Source organism: Simochromis diagramma, unplaced genomic scaffold (genome assembly GCF_900408965.1).
Source record: "Simochromis diagramma unplaced genomic scaffold, fSimDia1.1 OVJJ01000516.1, whole genome shotgun sequence".
In the NCBI taxonomy this organism is placed as follows: Eukaryota; Metazoa; Chordata; class Actinopteri; order Cichliformes; family Cichlidae; genus Simochromis; species Simochromis diagramma.
In genome coordinates this window covers 1,976,226-1,992,251 of record NW_024386938.1, presented here as the reverse complement: position 1 = coordinate 1,992,251, position 16,026 = coordinate 1,976,226, and the positions used below count along the sequence as shown (strand labels likewise).

The 16,026-nt window shown below is 40.8% G+C and overlaps 1 protein-coding gene across 1 annotated transcript in view; it reads left to right on the top strand.

Moving 5' to 3' along the window:
* cpt1a2b (carnitine palmitoyltransferase 1A2b) overlaps positions 1–16,026 on the top strand; it is a 62,487-nt gene that overhangs the window by 885 nt on the left and 45,576 nt on the right. The window contains exons 2-3 of the mRNA XM_040037212.1: positions 8,088–8,230; positions 15,803–15,942. Of these exons, the coding sequence (XP_039893146.1) occupies positions 8,090–8,230; positions 15,803–15,942 (281 nt within the window). The 5' untranslated portion in view covers positions 8,088–8,089. The remainder of the gene's footprint in view (positions 1–8,087; positions 8,231–15,802; positions 15,943–16,026) is intronic.

Sequence of the window (16,026 nt, the reverse complement as noted above, 5' to 3'; positions counted from 1 at the left end):
CCTACTGGCTATACGTTACATTAAGCTAGTGTATGTTAATGCTTTCGTGTGCACGCGCGCCTCCTCGTGCGCGGGTGCGCTAACGGCAGGAAAAACCAGCTTGTCTACGTTGTTCAGATGCTTCAGCAAGACAGTCCATTTCGTAGTTTTACGCCGTTACTAGAACACAAGGGCGTAGATTTGGCATGGACGGAAGGGACGTGTCCCCACCAATATCCAGCGATTATTGAATTGTCCCCACCAATAATTTGATCTCTTCGAGTAAAGAAAAACAAACCCGATAGAAAGAAAAAAAAAAAACATCTGTCGACGTCTCATTCACCCAGCGGTGCAGAAAGAGTTGAATTACGTCCTCTACTGGGGTCCTACGTCATGTGACAAATATGGCCAATGTGATTGGCTGAGCCTTTCAGGGAGCTCTGTTTAGTTTTAGCAGTGGCAAGCCTGCGCTGCGAGGAGGAGAGGAGGACTGCAGCAAACAGGAAGAACCTGGATATAAGAAAGTATTTTTCAAAGAAACCTTCAAGTCACTTAAAAGCCAAGTTCACTCATAAAATGTGTCCGTCATAATAACGTTACAGGCTGTGCTAGGCTTTGGCCCACATCAGTCTAAAACTGTATGTAACCATGGATAACGTGTTTTGGAAACTAACTGCACAACAGGCAGCACTATCAGTTCTCTCAGTCTCAGAGCAGCATTTCTAATTTTGATTGGAACTGTCAGAGAAAACGGCAGCCTCGAGCAGCCAGGATATTAGTTTACAGAGGCTGTTAAAATTATATGTCTAACGTTAAATGTTGGTGACACAATAATTTCATCCTAATGGCACTGACATATTCATAGGGTTAAATTTTGAGACAAAATGTCATGAGGTAGGCATGATTTTGCAAATATTCCAACCAACACAAAGCTCAGAGAGTAATGGTGACACAAGATCACAGGTGAAATTGGATGATGACTTGTTGGTTCATGACTGTATTTGAAGCACATGTGTGACTGCATGTATGTGGAATGTCTCACTGTTATTCATCAGGTGACAGAGGCAGCTCTGCCATGTTGTAGCTCAGACAGAGGTGGGGAGGCAAGCTCACAGGTGACTGACTGATGAGTTGGTGCTATAGATTAACTAGTATTTATTATCATGACAACTGTTAGGCTGCTGATGTAAATTGATTCATTAGTGTATATTTGACAAAGAATCTGAATTGACATGTCTCACTTTTTATATGGCACGAATCAATGTGTTATTTTATCAGGTGGCAATATGTCCTAGTGCAGTCAGAGGGGAGGAGCCAGGGCCAAAGCTGAGGCACATCAAGCACAGAATAATACTTTTAATCTGAGGATAAAACGCAGGTACTGAGGCTGAAAGAAGCTTCAGTGCTCTCAGAAGACTAAAAAGATGGGTAAGGTTAACAGTGACTCGAATGAGATTAAACAATGCTGCTGTATGTCCACCAGGAGAGGCTGGACAGTATAGATGTAAAACCAATATGCCAGCAGTTCATCTCAGTTAACGAGAGGAGAAGGCATGTGTTTGGCTGCTTCACATAGTGGACATTGAGTTGTTGTGTGGGACACCAGTAGTCCATGTCTGTTGCTCTAACAGTAGTTCATGTTTGGAATAAAAGATCCCAGCTCACTGATTTGATCGGGGCAATAGTGCCTAAAATGTTGCATAATTTTGCTGAGAGATCTTTTATTTTGTAGTAATCTGAGATGAGTAGTTTTATGGACAAAACCCACCAGGTCATTCAGTGTTCCCTTAGTGCTATAAGAGATGTTGGTGTAACTGAAGCAATGTTGATAAGTCCTTAAAGTCATATTCTTTTATTGTCATGACTGTATTTGAAGCTATTTTTATGTTTGTATGATACCTGATTTATATGAAATATGGCTGAATTAAACTGAAGTCTAAAATACTTAGTCAGTCATTTGTTTAATAGTAATTTAACATTATATAATTCACATATAAAACTATGAATTGTAATTTTAAATGGTTTAAAAGCAGGTAGAATAGCATATGTAGGCAAGTATATTTCTCCTTTTATCAAGAAGCAAAGACAAAGGGGGAAAAAAAGAAACCGGGCAGGGTTCGGTGGTTGAATCATCCGTCCCCACCAATGCCAAAACCAAATCTACACCCTTGGTAGAACAATTTATTTTGTTTTTTGGTCAAGAGCCAACATTAGTTATGTATTAAAATACTTCCTATTCAATGAAAACGTTGTTTGTTGTTTGGACCTGTGTGTTTCCTTAGTGTTATAGCCGCTATAAAAGCCTGTTGACGCTTAGTCACACAGGACTGGAATCCTATCCGATTGTTCAGTCTGACGTCACTAGCCGTGTCTGGGCCTAAACTCCGCTGCAGGTCCATATATCAAACGATCACTATGGCATTACTGAGAGTTGACAAAACTGTCTAAAGTCTTTCATCTTTAATAAAAATGATCAGCGTTCTGCTCTGCCAGGTGTAACAATTGAGTTTAACATCCAGGCATCCATGAAAACAGAATTTATGACATTTAACGGAGTTAGAAGTTAGCAGGAAGTTAGCTCGCTAGCTTCTATCTAAATACAATATAGCATGTCCTGACAGCGGGGTTTTGGAAACAAATTAAAACGTACAGCTCTGCTATCACTTCCAGCATAAATGAAGACAGAAAACTAAACAGCAGTGACGTTTGTAGGGTTACTGAAGTTGGGCTAGCTGGTATATAATGATGTGCTACGTGACCGCTAGCGACACAGCTATGTTAGCATAATATAAACAAGCTAACTTTTTTTCCACTCGATAAAAGTTAACGTGAGTGTTCTCGGTGGTCAGGAACAAATGTAATCACATGGCAGGATGCTGTAAAAGGACCAAACTTCAGCCAGGAGAACAACTGAGATAATCCATCCATCCATCCACAATACGAGGTTAGTCATTCATATACTGCTGCATGGGCTGGGCTGTAGTTACATCCTAAGGTTTTAAAAACTAAGCTTAAATAAATGATTAGTGGTAATAAAAGCCGAGGGAGGTCAACAGTGATCACTGACTGTTTTAGGAGCTTTTTGAGATCAAATAGAAGAAAATACATAACATTAAACATGTTAACAACACAAAAGCCATATTAAACGCAGACTACTTTAGGCCCGGAAGTAGGATTCGTCGCGTCATCACTGAACAACCGGATAGGAATTTACAGAGGTCATTTAGAAAAGGTGCAATGGCTTGTAGCTAGTCAAAGTGTGCAAAGCCAGTGAAAGGTCAAGTGTCCGTTTCACCTATTTCTGGTTACATAGGTGGGGGGAGAAGTGTAGTTGTTTAGTTTAAACATAAGGGGTGGAAAACATCTGTCGTGGCTTTCACTGATGACAGACTGCCTCGTTTAGAGTATAGATGGCACGATACCACTTTTTTATGTTCGATACCGATATCATAAATTCGGATATCTGCCGATACCGATATGAATCCGATATAGTGTGTTTTTTAATCACTAAAACAGTTTTTTTTTAATATCTTGCTGCTTTTTATAAGTTATATACCTTTATAAGTTCATCCTCAAGTTAAAAAAAAAAAAACCCACTAAAGCTATTCTGTTATACCTGTATGTTTAAAAAAAAAAAAAAAAAAAAAAAAAATACACTGCACCCAAAATATTTCATAGTTCAGCAAAACTGGTCAATCTAATAAACTTAAACCTGCTCCATCCTCCCTATTCTGGTATTTTAAAGAGTAAGCAACCTAACTAATAGGGCTCTAAAACTCCCAGCAAAAAAAAAAAAAAAAGAATAGGGAACCACCCACCCTCCACCTCATGATGCTTAATTGATGTAATCAACTGTAATTTGATGCAGTGTGAAAAAAAAAAAAAAATGCACAGAAATAAATTATTTTCCAAGAATAATTAAATAGATTCAACATCTTTCTTCAACAGAACTGCAGACTGCACAGATGGTACCCTCCCAAAGGAAAAAGTACTATAGCTTACTAGGGTATATTAGACTTAACAGTTACTATATACAGTAATGGACTTCTATACATTTTTCATCAGATTAAAACTTTGGGTGTCAGATAATTATTTATTAAAAGCTAGACATTTTAAATGAGAATAAGAAAGAAAAGTATGTCTTTGTGCCCCCTTTTCCCTGTTCATGCCCTATCGGCCCCCCTGGCTAAACTTTGCTAGATCCGCCCCTGCACAGTTACCAGCCGTCAGCTGCGTAGAAAAAGATCCTCGAGTAGAAAGTAAATAAATTCTAACAACAGCTTATCAAGCTTAAACGTGCTGCTGTTGTTCAGCCGCTGGTTTCCTCTTTCTGGCGCGAAGTGGGCCAAAAACAAACAAGAGAGACGGACTGCAACAGAAAAGCTGATCATTAAGCAGTTTCATGATTGAAGTAGCAGCGGGAGAGAGAGGCAGTCGCTTCATATATCGGTTGTTAAGCTTAACGTTGGAATGCTTTATAAACATTCAGAGATGAACTTACACACTTGCTTTACTTCTCTCTGGGATCACTTCCTCGGAGATGAAATGCCGGATTGCTAGCGAGGCTACAAATACACACAGCCGCTCTATCATGTGAGACGAACTGCTGCGATGTGCTACGGTTATGAGCCGAGTTACGCTGTGTCGCAAGTTTTGTGAGGTGCTTTTTTGATATTTAATGGATCGGATTACATTTTTTATTTCTCTCCGATATCCGATCCAGTAATTTTCGTCAGTATTGGACCGATACCGATACGTAATATCGGATCGGTCCATCTCTAGTTTAGAGTATAAATATATTACCACAAGTTGCCAGCAGCAGCATTATAGTGACACAGCATAAGTCAAATATAAGGACAAAAGCATCCCAAGTGATGTTTTTCCTGGAAATTCCAAGTGAAGTGTGTAACTGCTTGACAGTAAAGCAGTTTAACAGTGTAACTACAAAAACAGTGCAAGGTTATAAAACAGTTGGTGCACTGGGTGAAATGTAAATGAAAACAGGCTGCAAAGTTTTGCAAATTTCATGCAACCATATTTTATTTGGAGTTGAACAGAGAAAATGCATCAAATGTTTGAACTGACAAAATGAATGCTCACAAAAAAAAAATTTGCGATTTGCAGTTTGCACATCTGCTTCCATCCAAATGACATAATTTACAGGGAAAGCCTGGCATATTTCAGCAAAACATTTCTAAACCACGCACTGCACTTATTACAACAGCATGGCATTTTAGTAGAAGAGTCTGGCTGCTGAATGGCGTGCAGTCCAGACTTTTCACATTTGAAGTATCATGAAAGACAAATGGTGACTAAAGAAGACCCAGAACTGCTGAGCTGCTCCTAGAGCTGGGCGATATGACGATATATATCATGTGGATGATAGAAAAGTGTCTATCGTGCCATTTGTCTTCTATCGTTTCTAACCTAATTTTATAAATTATTACATAAAATATGTCATTAACCCTTTAAAACCGGTCGGAGTGGGCACGCTCCGTTTTGCCTAATTATTTTTAAATCCCTGTATAACTGGAACCATGTAAGCTAGGGCAATACTTTTTTTTTGCATATGAAACCGGAGGAGTTGTACTTACATCTTGGGGCGATCGTGGAGTTCGCCTTGTAATCGGAAGGTTGCCGGTTCGAGCCCCGGCTTGGACAGTCTCGGTCGTTGTGTCCTCGGGCAAGACTCTTCACCCGTTGCCTACTGGTGGTGGTCAGAGGGCCCGGTGGCGCCGGTGTCCGGCAGCCTCGCCTCTGTCAGTGCGCCCCAGGGTGGCTGTGGCTACAGTGTAGCTGCCATCACCAGTGTGTGAATGTGTGGATGACTGAATGTGTAAAGTGCTTTGGGGTCCTTAGGGACTAGAAAAGCACTTTACAAATACATACCATTTACATCTTATGCTACCAGCTTGTCCTAGGTCACGGTTTCCTTCCACATAAAGCTTTGCAAAAATTGCATAAAAAGCACTTGCAGCAACAAAAACATAATATTCCAGAAACACACTTTTCCGATCAGCTTTTCATAACACTTCCTATGTTGGAAGTGTTGTTGTTGGTCAGCGCGAACTATCGCATGTCCACCATTACCTGCCCGGAACCGGAAGTGACGTCATTTTCGCGGAAAATGTAGTTTTTTTTGTTGTTGTTTTTTTCCTTCAGGGCCTTATAAGCCTATACTGGTGTTTGTAAAAGTTATGTTTGACTTTATGCTTTTCTGTATCATTTCTGGGATGCGTAGAACTCAAATTACACTGTTGGAAATTGTTTATTTTGATGCACATGCTGTTTCTTTGCAGCAAGTTGGGAAAAGAAAAACTATAGCCAGCCGAAGATACAGCAGTCTTTCATACAAGGCTCTTATGAGAAAACGTCCCAGCGCCATAAACAAACCACAGGAGCCGTCTCGCGTTACATTTGTAAATTCATGGCCCCTGTTTATGTAGTTGAGAAGGACAGCTTTCGTGACCTCGTCAAAGTCCTTGATCTGAGGTACGTTATGCCCGGTCGTAAGCACTTCAGTAAAGTCGAGTTGCCTCGCTTATATGACGCATGCCAGGCCAAAGTAGAGAAGGATGTTTGCAGTGTTGTGCACTATGCCTTGACGACTGACCTATGGACGAGCAGAGATGCGTAGTCCTACATGAGCATAACCATCCATTTCATTAACAAAGACTCTGCGCTTGCTGTTTACAGACTGCGTACTTTCCATATGACCACAGGTCAGGTGGTATATTGTGATATATGTCGTTATCGTGATATAAAATAATTCATATCGTGATAAATATTTATTCCATATCGCCCAGCACTAGCTGCTACAATCCGATATCGGACAAGTTATTAAGTTAGTCAGCAAATACACATACAAAATATTGTCAGTTGAAGATTAAAGCATCTACCAATATTTATTTTTTTCTCACAAGTTATTATTTAAGCAAGACTGAACCTCTGTACTAATGAAATCCAGCACTGTGGGGCTTTTAAACAAGGCAGTTAAACCTTGTTTGGGTTCACAAGTTATGGTTATGGATGAATCCAGATCATTCATCCGTCCTCCCGAGAACACAACAGTTCTGTGTCCTCGGGCAAAGTTTCAGCAACTGCGCTCATTGTGAGACAGTGTCTGCTTGTCCACATCCACCCCTCCCACATTCACACACACCAGCAGAGAAATAGTTGTTGGAAGTGAGAAATGTGTGGCAATCAGTTGCTTGGCTGCGCAGCGAGAAGAGGAAGCAATAACACAAACACGCTCCCTGCAACGTGACTTCAAAGATTGTGTGTTGCCTGTTTTCTGTAACTTCATGGGTGTTGGATCACCATCTTTTACTTGAAACTTTGTTAGTCTGCAACTATGTGGCCCCTCCAGGCTCTTCTCCTGCCCCTCAACAGAACCCTTACTCCAAAAAAACATCAGAGAAACCAGTGATGTCATTCAATGTTCCGCTAACAAGGAGCAGCGGTGACTCAGAGTATTTAGTCAGTCCTCCAGTGAAACTGCCTGTCAGACTCGTGTTCCTCCAGTTAAACCTGGTCTGTCTGTCTGCTGCTGAAGGCATGATGGTATTTGCTCAGACTTGCCAAATCCTGATCAGAAATTTAAGTCTGATAGGAAAAAAGGATGAGTTACATGCAATTATACAAGCCAAAATCTAGCTTGTTCCAGAAATGCCACTGAAGTTATTAAATGTGTTGTGTGGAGCTCACTGAGGATGAGACGTGTCGGCGTGGTGGCTGCTGTTTACACAGTTCAGTGTTGAAACAGACTATGCAACTGCAGGTTTAGTCAAACAGCAAGCAGCATGTACTCTGTGTGCATGGGGCTGCCGTGAGACAACAACATTCCGATGATTCATTAAATTAGTGTAACAATATCGCGCAGAGAGCTACGTTGAGGCGTATCAAATTGGCTGTTCATTCATAAAGCAAGCCAAAAATTTACAGGTTATGAAATCTTATCTGAAATCCCTCACATTCTTCTCCACAATCGCAGTCAAAGTCATGATGGTTTCCTGGCTGCAGAGATCGAGTTTAGTTTTGGATCAGATAAGAAGTAAACAAAACACCGCTTCCTTTTAGGGTTCACATTTGTGCTTGTGTTTCCATAGAAATGGCAGAGGCCCACCAGGCAGTGGCATTCCAGTTCACCATAACACCAGAGGGCATCGATCTGCAGCTGTCCTACCAGGCGCTGAACCAGATCTACCTGTCTGGAGTACGATCCTGGAAGAAGCGAGTCAGCCGCGTGAGGGTGAGCATCACAACCCCAGACTAATCAGGCTGTGTACGATTTATTTAAAAAAAAAAAAAAAAAAAGTTGTTTACTGTTCATTTAAAGCATTTATTTCATTAGAATGTTCAAAATGCAAAATTGTACTAGTTTGATAATTGTTGTTGGGGGGGGCAAAGGTATGACAATCCCATAAATGTTTAACCCTCTACTGTTTTGCGTAACTATTTTTAAATCCCGGTAGCTCTGCAACCACGTAAGCTAGCGCAATAATTTCTTTTGCATAAGAAACCGGAGGAGTTGTACTTGCATCTTATGCCATCAGCTTGTCCTCGGTCACAGTTTCCTTCCACATAAAGCTTTGCAAAAACTGCATAAAAAGCACTTGCAGCAACAAAAACATAATATTCCAGAAACACGCTTTGCCGATCGGATCAGCTGTTTGTAACACTTCCTACGTTGGAATAGACGTCAGCGCGAACTTTTGCATGTCCGCCATGACCTGCCCGAAACCGGAAGTGACGTCATTTTCGCGAAAATGTAGTTGTTGTTTTTTTTGTTTTTTTTTACCATATAGCCTCATGAGCCTATACTGGTGTTTTTAAAAGTTATCTTTGACTTTATGACTTCCTGTGTCGTTTCTGGGATGCTTAGGACTCATATTGCACTGCTGGAAATAGTTTATTTTGATGCATATGCTGCTTTTTTGCAAATTTGCACTATAATATTTATTTTCGTTTTTCCTGCAGTATATAAAAATTGGTGTATTTCAAAAATAAAACTATGAAGACACTTAAAATAAATTTCCTGTGGTGGGAAACTATTTTGTGCAACTTTTTTGTATTTACAGTTTTGAGGGATAAGCCTCTTAAATTTCTCTAACTAGAAATATATGTTAAAAAAACAAAAACGATTTTCAATTTTTTTGTAGTTTATTGCTTTTTTTTGCAATTTATGTAATTACTATGCACTTAATGAATACATATTATTAAAATCTGGGCTATAATGGTTGTATTGATGTATAGCAACTTGAAATGCTCCCAAAAATGGCTCCACAGCATGTAAAAATATAATATAAGCTCTGGCGGACTTGGTTCTATGGTAGGTCTTAAAGGGTTAATGCTTGGAGGAAACTCCAGGTGGAATGGGTGGCACATGCTGTCACTGTGATTGTGGTTAAATCACCTAGAGATGGCATGATACCACATTTTTATGTCCGATACCGATATCATAAATTTGGATATCGGCCGATCCCGATCTGAATCCGATATAGTGTTTTTTAATCAATAAAACAGTTTTTTTTTTTAAACATCTTTCTGCATTTTGTATAAGTTCAAACTGAAGTTTAAAAAACCCCACTAAAGCTATTCTGTTATACCTGTATGCAAAAAATACACTGCACCCAAAATATTTCATAGTTCAGCAACACTGATCAATCTAACAAAGTTAAACCTGCTCCATCCTCCCTATTCTGGTATTTTAAAGAGTAAGCAACCTAACCAATGGGGTTGCAAACTCCCAACAAAAAACCCCCAAAAAAACAGGGAACCACCCCCACCCCCACCTCATGATGCTTAATCAACGTAATCAACTTTAATTTGATGCAGTTAAAAAAAATGCACAAAAATAAATTATATTTCAAGAATAATTAAGTACCGTATTTCCCGGACTACTAAGCGCACCTGAATATTAGCCGCACAAGCTAAAATCAGGGGAAAATCCTGTTTTGTACATACATTAGCCGCACCTGACTAAAAGCCGCAGGTGTTTCAATGTTGACTTATCATATGTAAGAGAATATGCACAAAGCGAATTGTCAGGAAAGAGATGGCTGTTTGGAGACACACCCCTTTTATTAATATTGTGAAAAACAAGTTATGGGTACATATTTGCATAACTTTTTAGGTATATGTACAAGTAGCGGTAATTACAAGTACGAAACATGTACTGTGCTTCATAAATGAGTAACAAATGTAGTACATAACAATAACCTACAGCACACCAGAAAAATAGATTCAGACTACCTTTCAGGCTCAGGTGCAGTGACACGGCTTTAACAAGAAGAAAAGTCAGTCATTCACCACCATCTTCCTCTTCTTCCTGCGCACTAAAACCACCAAAGTCCTCTTCTCCAGTGTCGGATACGAACAGGCTCAGGATGGCTTCGTCATCCACTCTCAGCTTCTCTCCTTTGTTGTCACTTTCAAAACCAAACAAATCCTCGTTGTCAGTGTCGGAGTCGAACACGGATGATCTGATATCCTCGTGTTGGTGTTGTGCTGTTCCCAGACCATCATGAAAATGTTGTTCCAGGTTCAACATTGCAAGTGACCAATCACATTGTTGTGACGTTATTCTTTTGTGCGCCAAGCCATTCATGCATTTATGAAATTCCAATGTTGCAAGGACAATATCAATTCTGCTTACTGTTTATTAAAGGGTTAGGGTCAGGGTCCGTTGATCGGCGGACAGAGGCGGTTTCACGCAGCTTTAGTACAGTTTTTTGTTTCACGCCGTTTTTTCCCGAAGTCGCAAAAGTATGACGTCACAACATTCTGATTGGTCACTTGCAATGTTGATCCTGGAACAACATTTAGTATGATGATCTGGGAACAACACCAACACGAGGATATCAGATCAACCGTCGAACACCCTCTGAAGGGCCGTGGCGGTGTCCTCCTCTCCATCATGCAGCAGTCCAGCCCTTCGAAATCCGTTGGTGATCGTGGATGTTTTCACACTTTTCCACGCTGTCAGATTCCACCGGTGGAGTTGAGCATAACTTGCTTTTCGCAAGTTTTATCGCCGCTCGTCATCCACGCCTCCCGCTGAACGCGTAGCGCTACTTTGAAGTTTGTTTTTCGCGCTACTTGTACGGCACTGTTGCCTGGCGGATGGACATGTGACCAACATACCACTCTTGAACCCCGATACTGTGTGTCTGATCACATGCCCTTCCGCCAGGCAACGTAGTGCCGTACAACAGCGGAACAAACAAAACAAATCGTCTTACGATATGACAGAAATCATGGACAATCCATAGAAAAGCCGCACCTGACTAAAAGCCGCAGGGTTCAAAGCTGGTGCAAAAAGTAGCGGCTTATAGCCCGACAATTACGGTAGATTCAACATCTTTCTTCAACAGAACTACAGACTGCACAGATGGTACCCTCCCAAAGGAAAAAGTACTATAGCTTACTAGGGTATATTAGACTTAACAGTTACTATATACAGTAATGGACTTCTATACATTTTTCATCAGATTAAAACTTTGGGTGTAAGATTCAGATAATTATTTATTAAAAGCTCGACATTTTAAATGGGAATAAGAAAGAAAAGTATGTCTTTGTGCCCCCTTTTCCCTGTTCATGCCCTACCTGCCCACCCTGGCTAAACTTTGCTAGATCCGCCCCTGCACAGTTTCCAGCCGTCAGCTGCGTAGAAAAAGATCCTGGTGTAGAAAGTAATATTAAATCAATTCTAACAACAGCTGATCAAGTTTAAACGTGCTGCTGTTGTTCAGCCGCTGGTTTCCTCTTTGTGGTGCAAAGTGGGCGATAAACAAACAAGAGAGACGGACTCTCAACAGAAAAGCCGATCAGCTGATCATTGATCAGTTTCACATTGAAGTAGCAGCAGAGGGAGGGAGAGGCAGTCGCTCCATATATTGGTTGTTAAGCTTAACGCCAAAATGCTTTACAAACATTCAGAGATGAACTTACACACTTGCTTTACTTCTCTCTGGGATCACTTCCTCGGAGATGAAATGCTGGTTTGGTAGCGAGGCTCCAAATACACACAGCCGCTCTATCACGTGACCACACTGCTCCGACGTGCTACGGTTATGAGCCGAGTTACGCCGTGCTGCAAGTTTTGTGAGGTGCTTTTTTGATATTTAATGGATCGATTACATTTTTTATTTCTCTCCGATATCCGATCCAGTGATTTACGTCAGTATCTGACCGATACCAATATGTAATATCAGATCGGTCCATCTCTAAAATCACCTGTGCAGGAGCTGAGGTAACAAACTGCTTTAAAGCAAGTCTCATATCAGGCGAAATGTTTCTTCTTGATAAAGGGTTTCAGCTTTAAACACTACAGTGCACCTGCAGTCTCACTATGGACTCATGCTCCTGAAACACCTGCAGGATGTGCTTTGATGCTGCTGTGAAACCTGTCTGTATCTGTAAGCATTAATAAGAGAAAAATATTTTAGTTAACTGAAATGAAAATAAAACCTAGACTTTGGACTTTTTATTGTAATATCTCTACTGATTTGTGCCTGATGGATTTATCAGCTGGGCCAAAACATCTATCAATATTAGCTATTTGCAGATATATTGGTATTGGCGTTTATAGCAGCCAATAAATAAACTGAAAAAGGAAAGCAGAAACGGGAGAAACGCCCTTCAACCATGTTGGGTTTGATGTTGCAGAGTTTGCAGCTTCCCTGCTGGCAGCACCACCGCTGTAATGATATCGACTGATTCGGTTTTTAGCTTTTGTTCAGCAACCAAAATCCAGAGAAGGCCTGTGTGTGTTGAGCTTCATCAGTAATGCAAACAAACAGGTTAAATGTTGTTAATTGTCTTGTCATGATGTCTGTTTTTCAAAATTATTAATTTTCACTGACAGTTACAGTGGGGCAAAAAAGTATTTAGTCAGCCACCGATTGTGCAAGTTCCCCCACCTAAAATGATGACAGACGTCAGTAATTTGCACCAGAGGTACACTTCAACTGTGAGAGACAGAATGTGAAAAAAAAATCCATGAATCCACATGGTAGGATTTGTAGAGAATTTATTCGTAAATCAGGGTGGAAATAACAATAACAAAAATACAACTCAATACTTTGTAACATAACCTTTGTTGGCAATAACAGAGGTCAAACGTTTACTATAGGTCTTACCAGGTTTGCACACACAGTAGCTGGTATTTTGGCCCATTCCTCCATGCAGATCTTCTCGAGAGCAGTGATGTTTTGGGGCTGTCGCCGAGCAACACGGACTTTCAACTCCCGCCACAGATTTTCTATGGGGTTGAGGTCTGGAGACTGGCTAGGCCACTCCAGGACTTTCAAATGCTTCTTACGGAGCCACTCCTTTGTTGCCTGGGCGGTGTGTTTTGGATCATTGTCATGTTGGAAGACCCAGCCTCGTTTCGTCTTCAAAGTTCTCACTGATGGAAGGAGGTTTTGGCTCAAAATCTCACGATACATGGCCCCATTCATTCTGTCCTTAACACGGATCAGTCGTCCTGTCCCCTTGGCAGAAAAACAGCCCCATAGCATGATGTTTCCACCCCCATGCTTCACAGTAGGTATGGTGTTCTTGGGATGCAACTCAGTATTCTTCTTCCTCCAAACACGACGAGTTGAGTTTATACCAAAAAGTTCTACTTTGGTTTCATCTGACCACATGACATTCTCCCAATCCTCTGCTGTATCATCCATGTGCTCTCTGGCAAACTTCAGACGGGCCTGGACATGCACTGGCTTCAGCAGCGGAACACGTCTGGCACTGCGGGATTTGATTCCCTGCCGTTGTAGTGTGTTACTGATGGTGACCTTTGTTACTTTGGTCCCAGCTCTCTGCAGGTCATTCACCAGGTCCCCCCGTGTGGTTCTGGGATCTTTGCTCACCGTTCTCATGATCATTTTGACCCCACGGGATGAGATCTTGCGTGGAGCCCCAGATCGAGGGAGATTATCAGTGGTCTTGTATGTCTTCCATTTTCTGATGATTGCTCCCACAGTTGATTTTTTCACACCAAGCTGCTTGCCTATTGTAGATTCACTCTTCCCAGTCTGGTGCAGGTCTACAATACTTTTCCTGGTGTCCTTCGAAAGCTCTTTGGTCTTGGCCATGGCGGAGTTTGGAGTCTGACTGTTTGAGGCTGTGGACAGGTGTCTTTTATACAGATGAGTTCAAACAGGTGCCATTCATACAGGTAACGAGTGGAGGACAGAAAAGCTTCTTACAGAAGGCGTTACAGGCCTGTGAGAGCCAGAGATTTTCCATGTTTGAGGTGACCAAATACTTATTTTCCACCCTGATTTACGAATAAATTCTTTACAAATCCTACCATGTGGATTCATGGATTTTTTTTTTTTCACATTCTGTCTCTCACAGTGGAAGTGTAACTCTGGTGCAAATTACTGACCTCTGTCATCATTTTAAGTGGGGGAACTTGCACAATCGGTGGCTGACTAAATACTTTTTTGCCCCACTGTATCGTGGTATACTTGGAATACCATTAATCAGGAAGGGAATGCCTTCATTGTTACTTTTTCTTTGTCAATATAAGATTTGTTAACATTTCAGCTGCAAGAGGATTACCCTTTTTTCTAAATTTCACATTCACTTACGTGCTTCACGTGTGGTCACGTGGTTTTATACTGCCACACATCAGAAATCTGTATGCAGTTGAACGTTGACTAAATTTCAGTGTTTCCGCTAAATCAGCACTCTCTACTTGTTGTTACCTTTGTGAGAAGTAGGCGGGGCTCCTATGTAGGCGGGTCATTCGTGTCCAGGATGGGGCTGACTGCACATGGCAGTATTACGTGGTCTACCTGGGTAACCCTGGTATGATGTTTGCCCTTCTGGGTGACAGCTGTTAATATTTGGGAAGTCATTATGTTCATTAACAATCTCTTTGTAACCTTCAGTGTTTCTTGGTGAGTGTATGAAATCAAATGAGGCCAAACACAGTTGAAACTAGGGGTGGGGGAAGAAATCGATACTGTGTAGTATCGTGATATTTTGTTTGCTAATAATGTATCGATACAGGGACAGCAGAAATCGATATTTTGTTACAAAAAAGGTTTTTGTGCTCTGACTTCAGAGCACGTTGATCAGCTCCTTTTTCTGAGCAAGAATCCTGACATTCCTTCACTGTCCAAATGTGTTTAACTTTTTTTTTTCGGCAGCAATAAACATGACAGTTTACTTATTTTAATTTAAGACATGTTTTATTTTAATTAAGTTTAAAACAATTTTATTTAATGTAAAATTATATTTTGTTTTAATTTACTTTCAAATTCTTCTGTTGCTGAAGGGGCTGCATAGTTTTTATAAATTGCATAGTTCAGAATAGCTATAATTGTACCAGATGGTTGCATTCAGTTAAGTTGGACTAGACTGTAATACAAACAATAAAACTGACTGAAATGAAAGACTGAGTGTGAGACTTTGATATTAGATAAAATGAATATTGATAAAGTTTAACTTTATGTACAGAATCTGAATATCGCAAAATATTTAAAAAAAAATTGCAATAATATCGTATCGTGGGATGTATGGTGATTCCCACCTCTAGTTGAAACCCATAAATGTTTCCCCACTCATGATTAGAACATTAAGAAACACATCAGTGTCATGTTTGGCTTTAGAGCAAAGTTTATAAAAATGATCTGAAACGACACAGCTGTGAAACCAGGTGTGCTGGATCATATTCACATCTGTAATGAGTTCCTTATTAAAGCTGCTAATGGAAGATGGTTTTTCACCTCTGAAGGTCTGACCTGCACTTTGTTTCAGAGCCACCGCTGAATAATCCCAATGCCTGTTTCTTTTTCTCTGCTAACAGAACAGTCTGATTAAAGGAGTGTACCCCGCCAGCCCGTCATCCTGGCTCTTCGTTGCCATAGGAATCCTGGCCACCATGTACATGCAGTCGGATCCCAGCATGGGGCTCATCACCAAGATACAGCAGCACCTGCCGCTAAGGTACACAACGGCAATGTCAGTGGCAAAGTTCTTTAACCCTCCTGTTATGTTGCGGGTCAGATTGACCCAGAACAGAAGAGATGT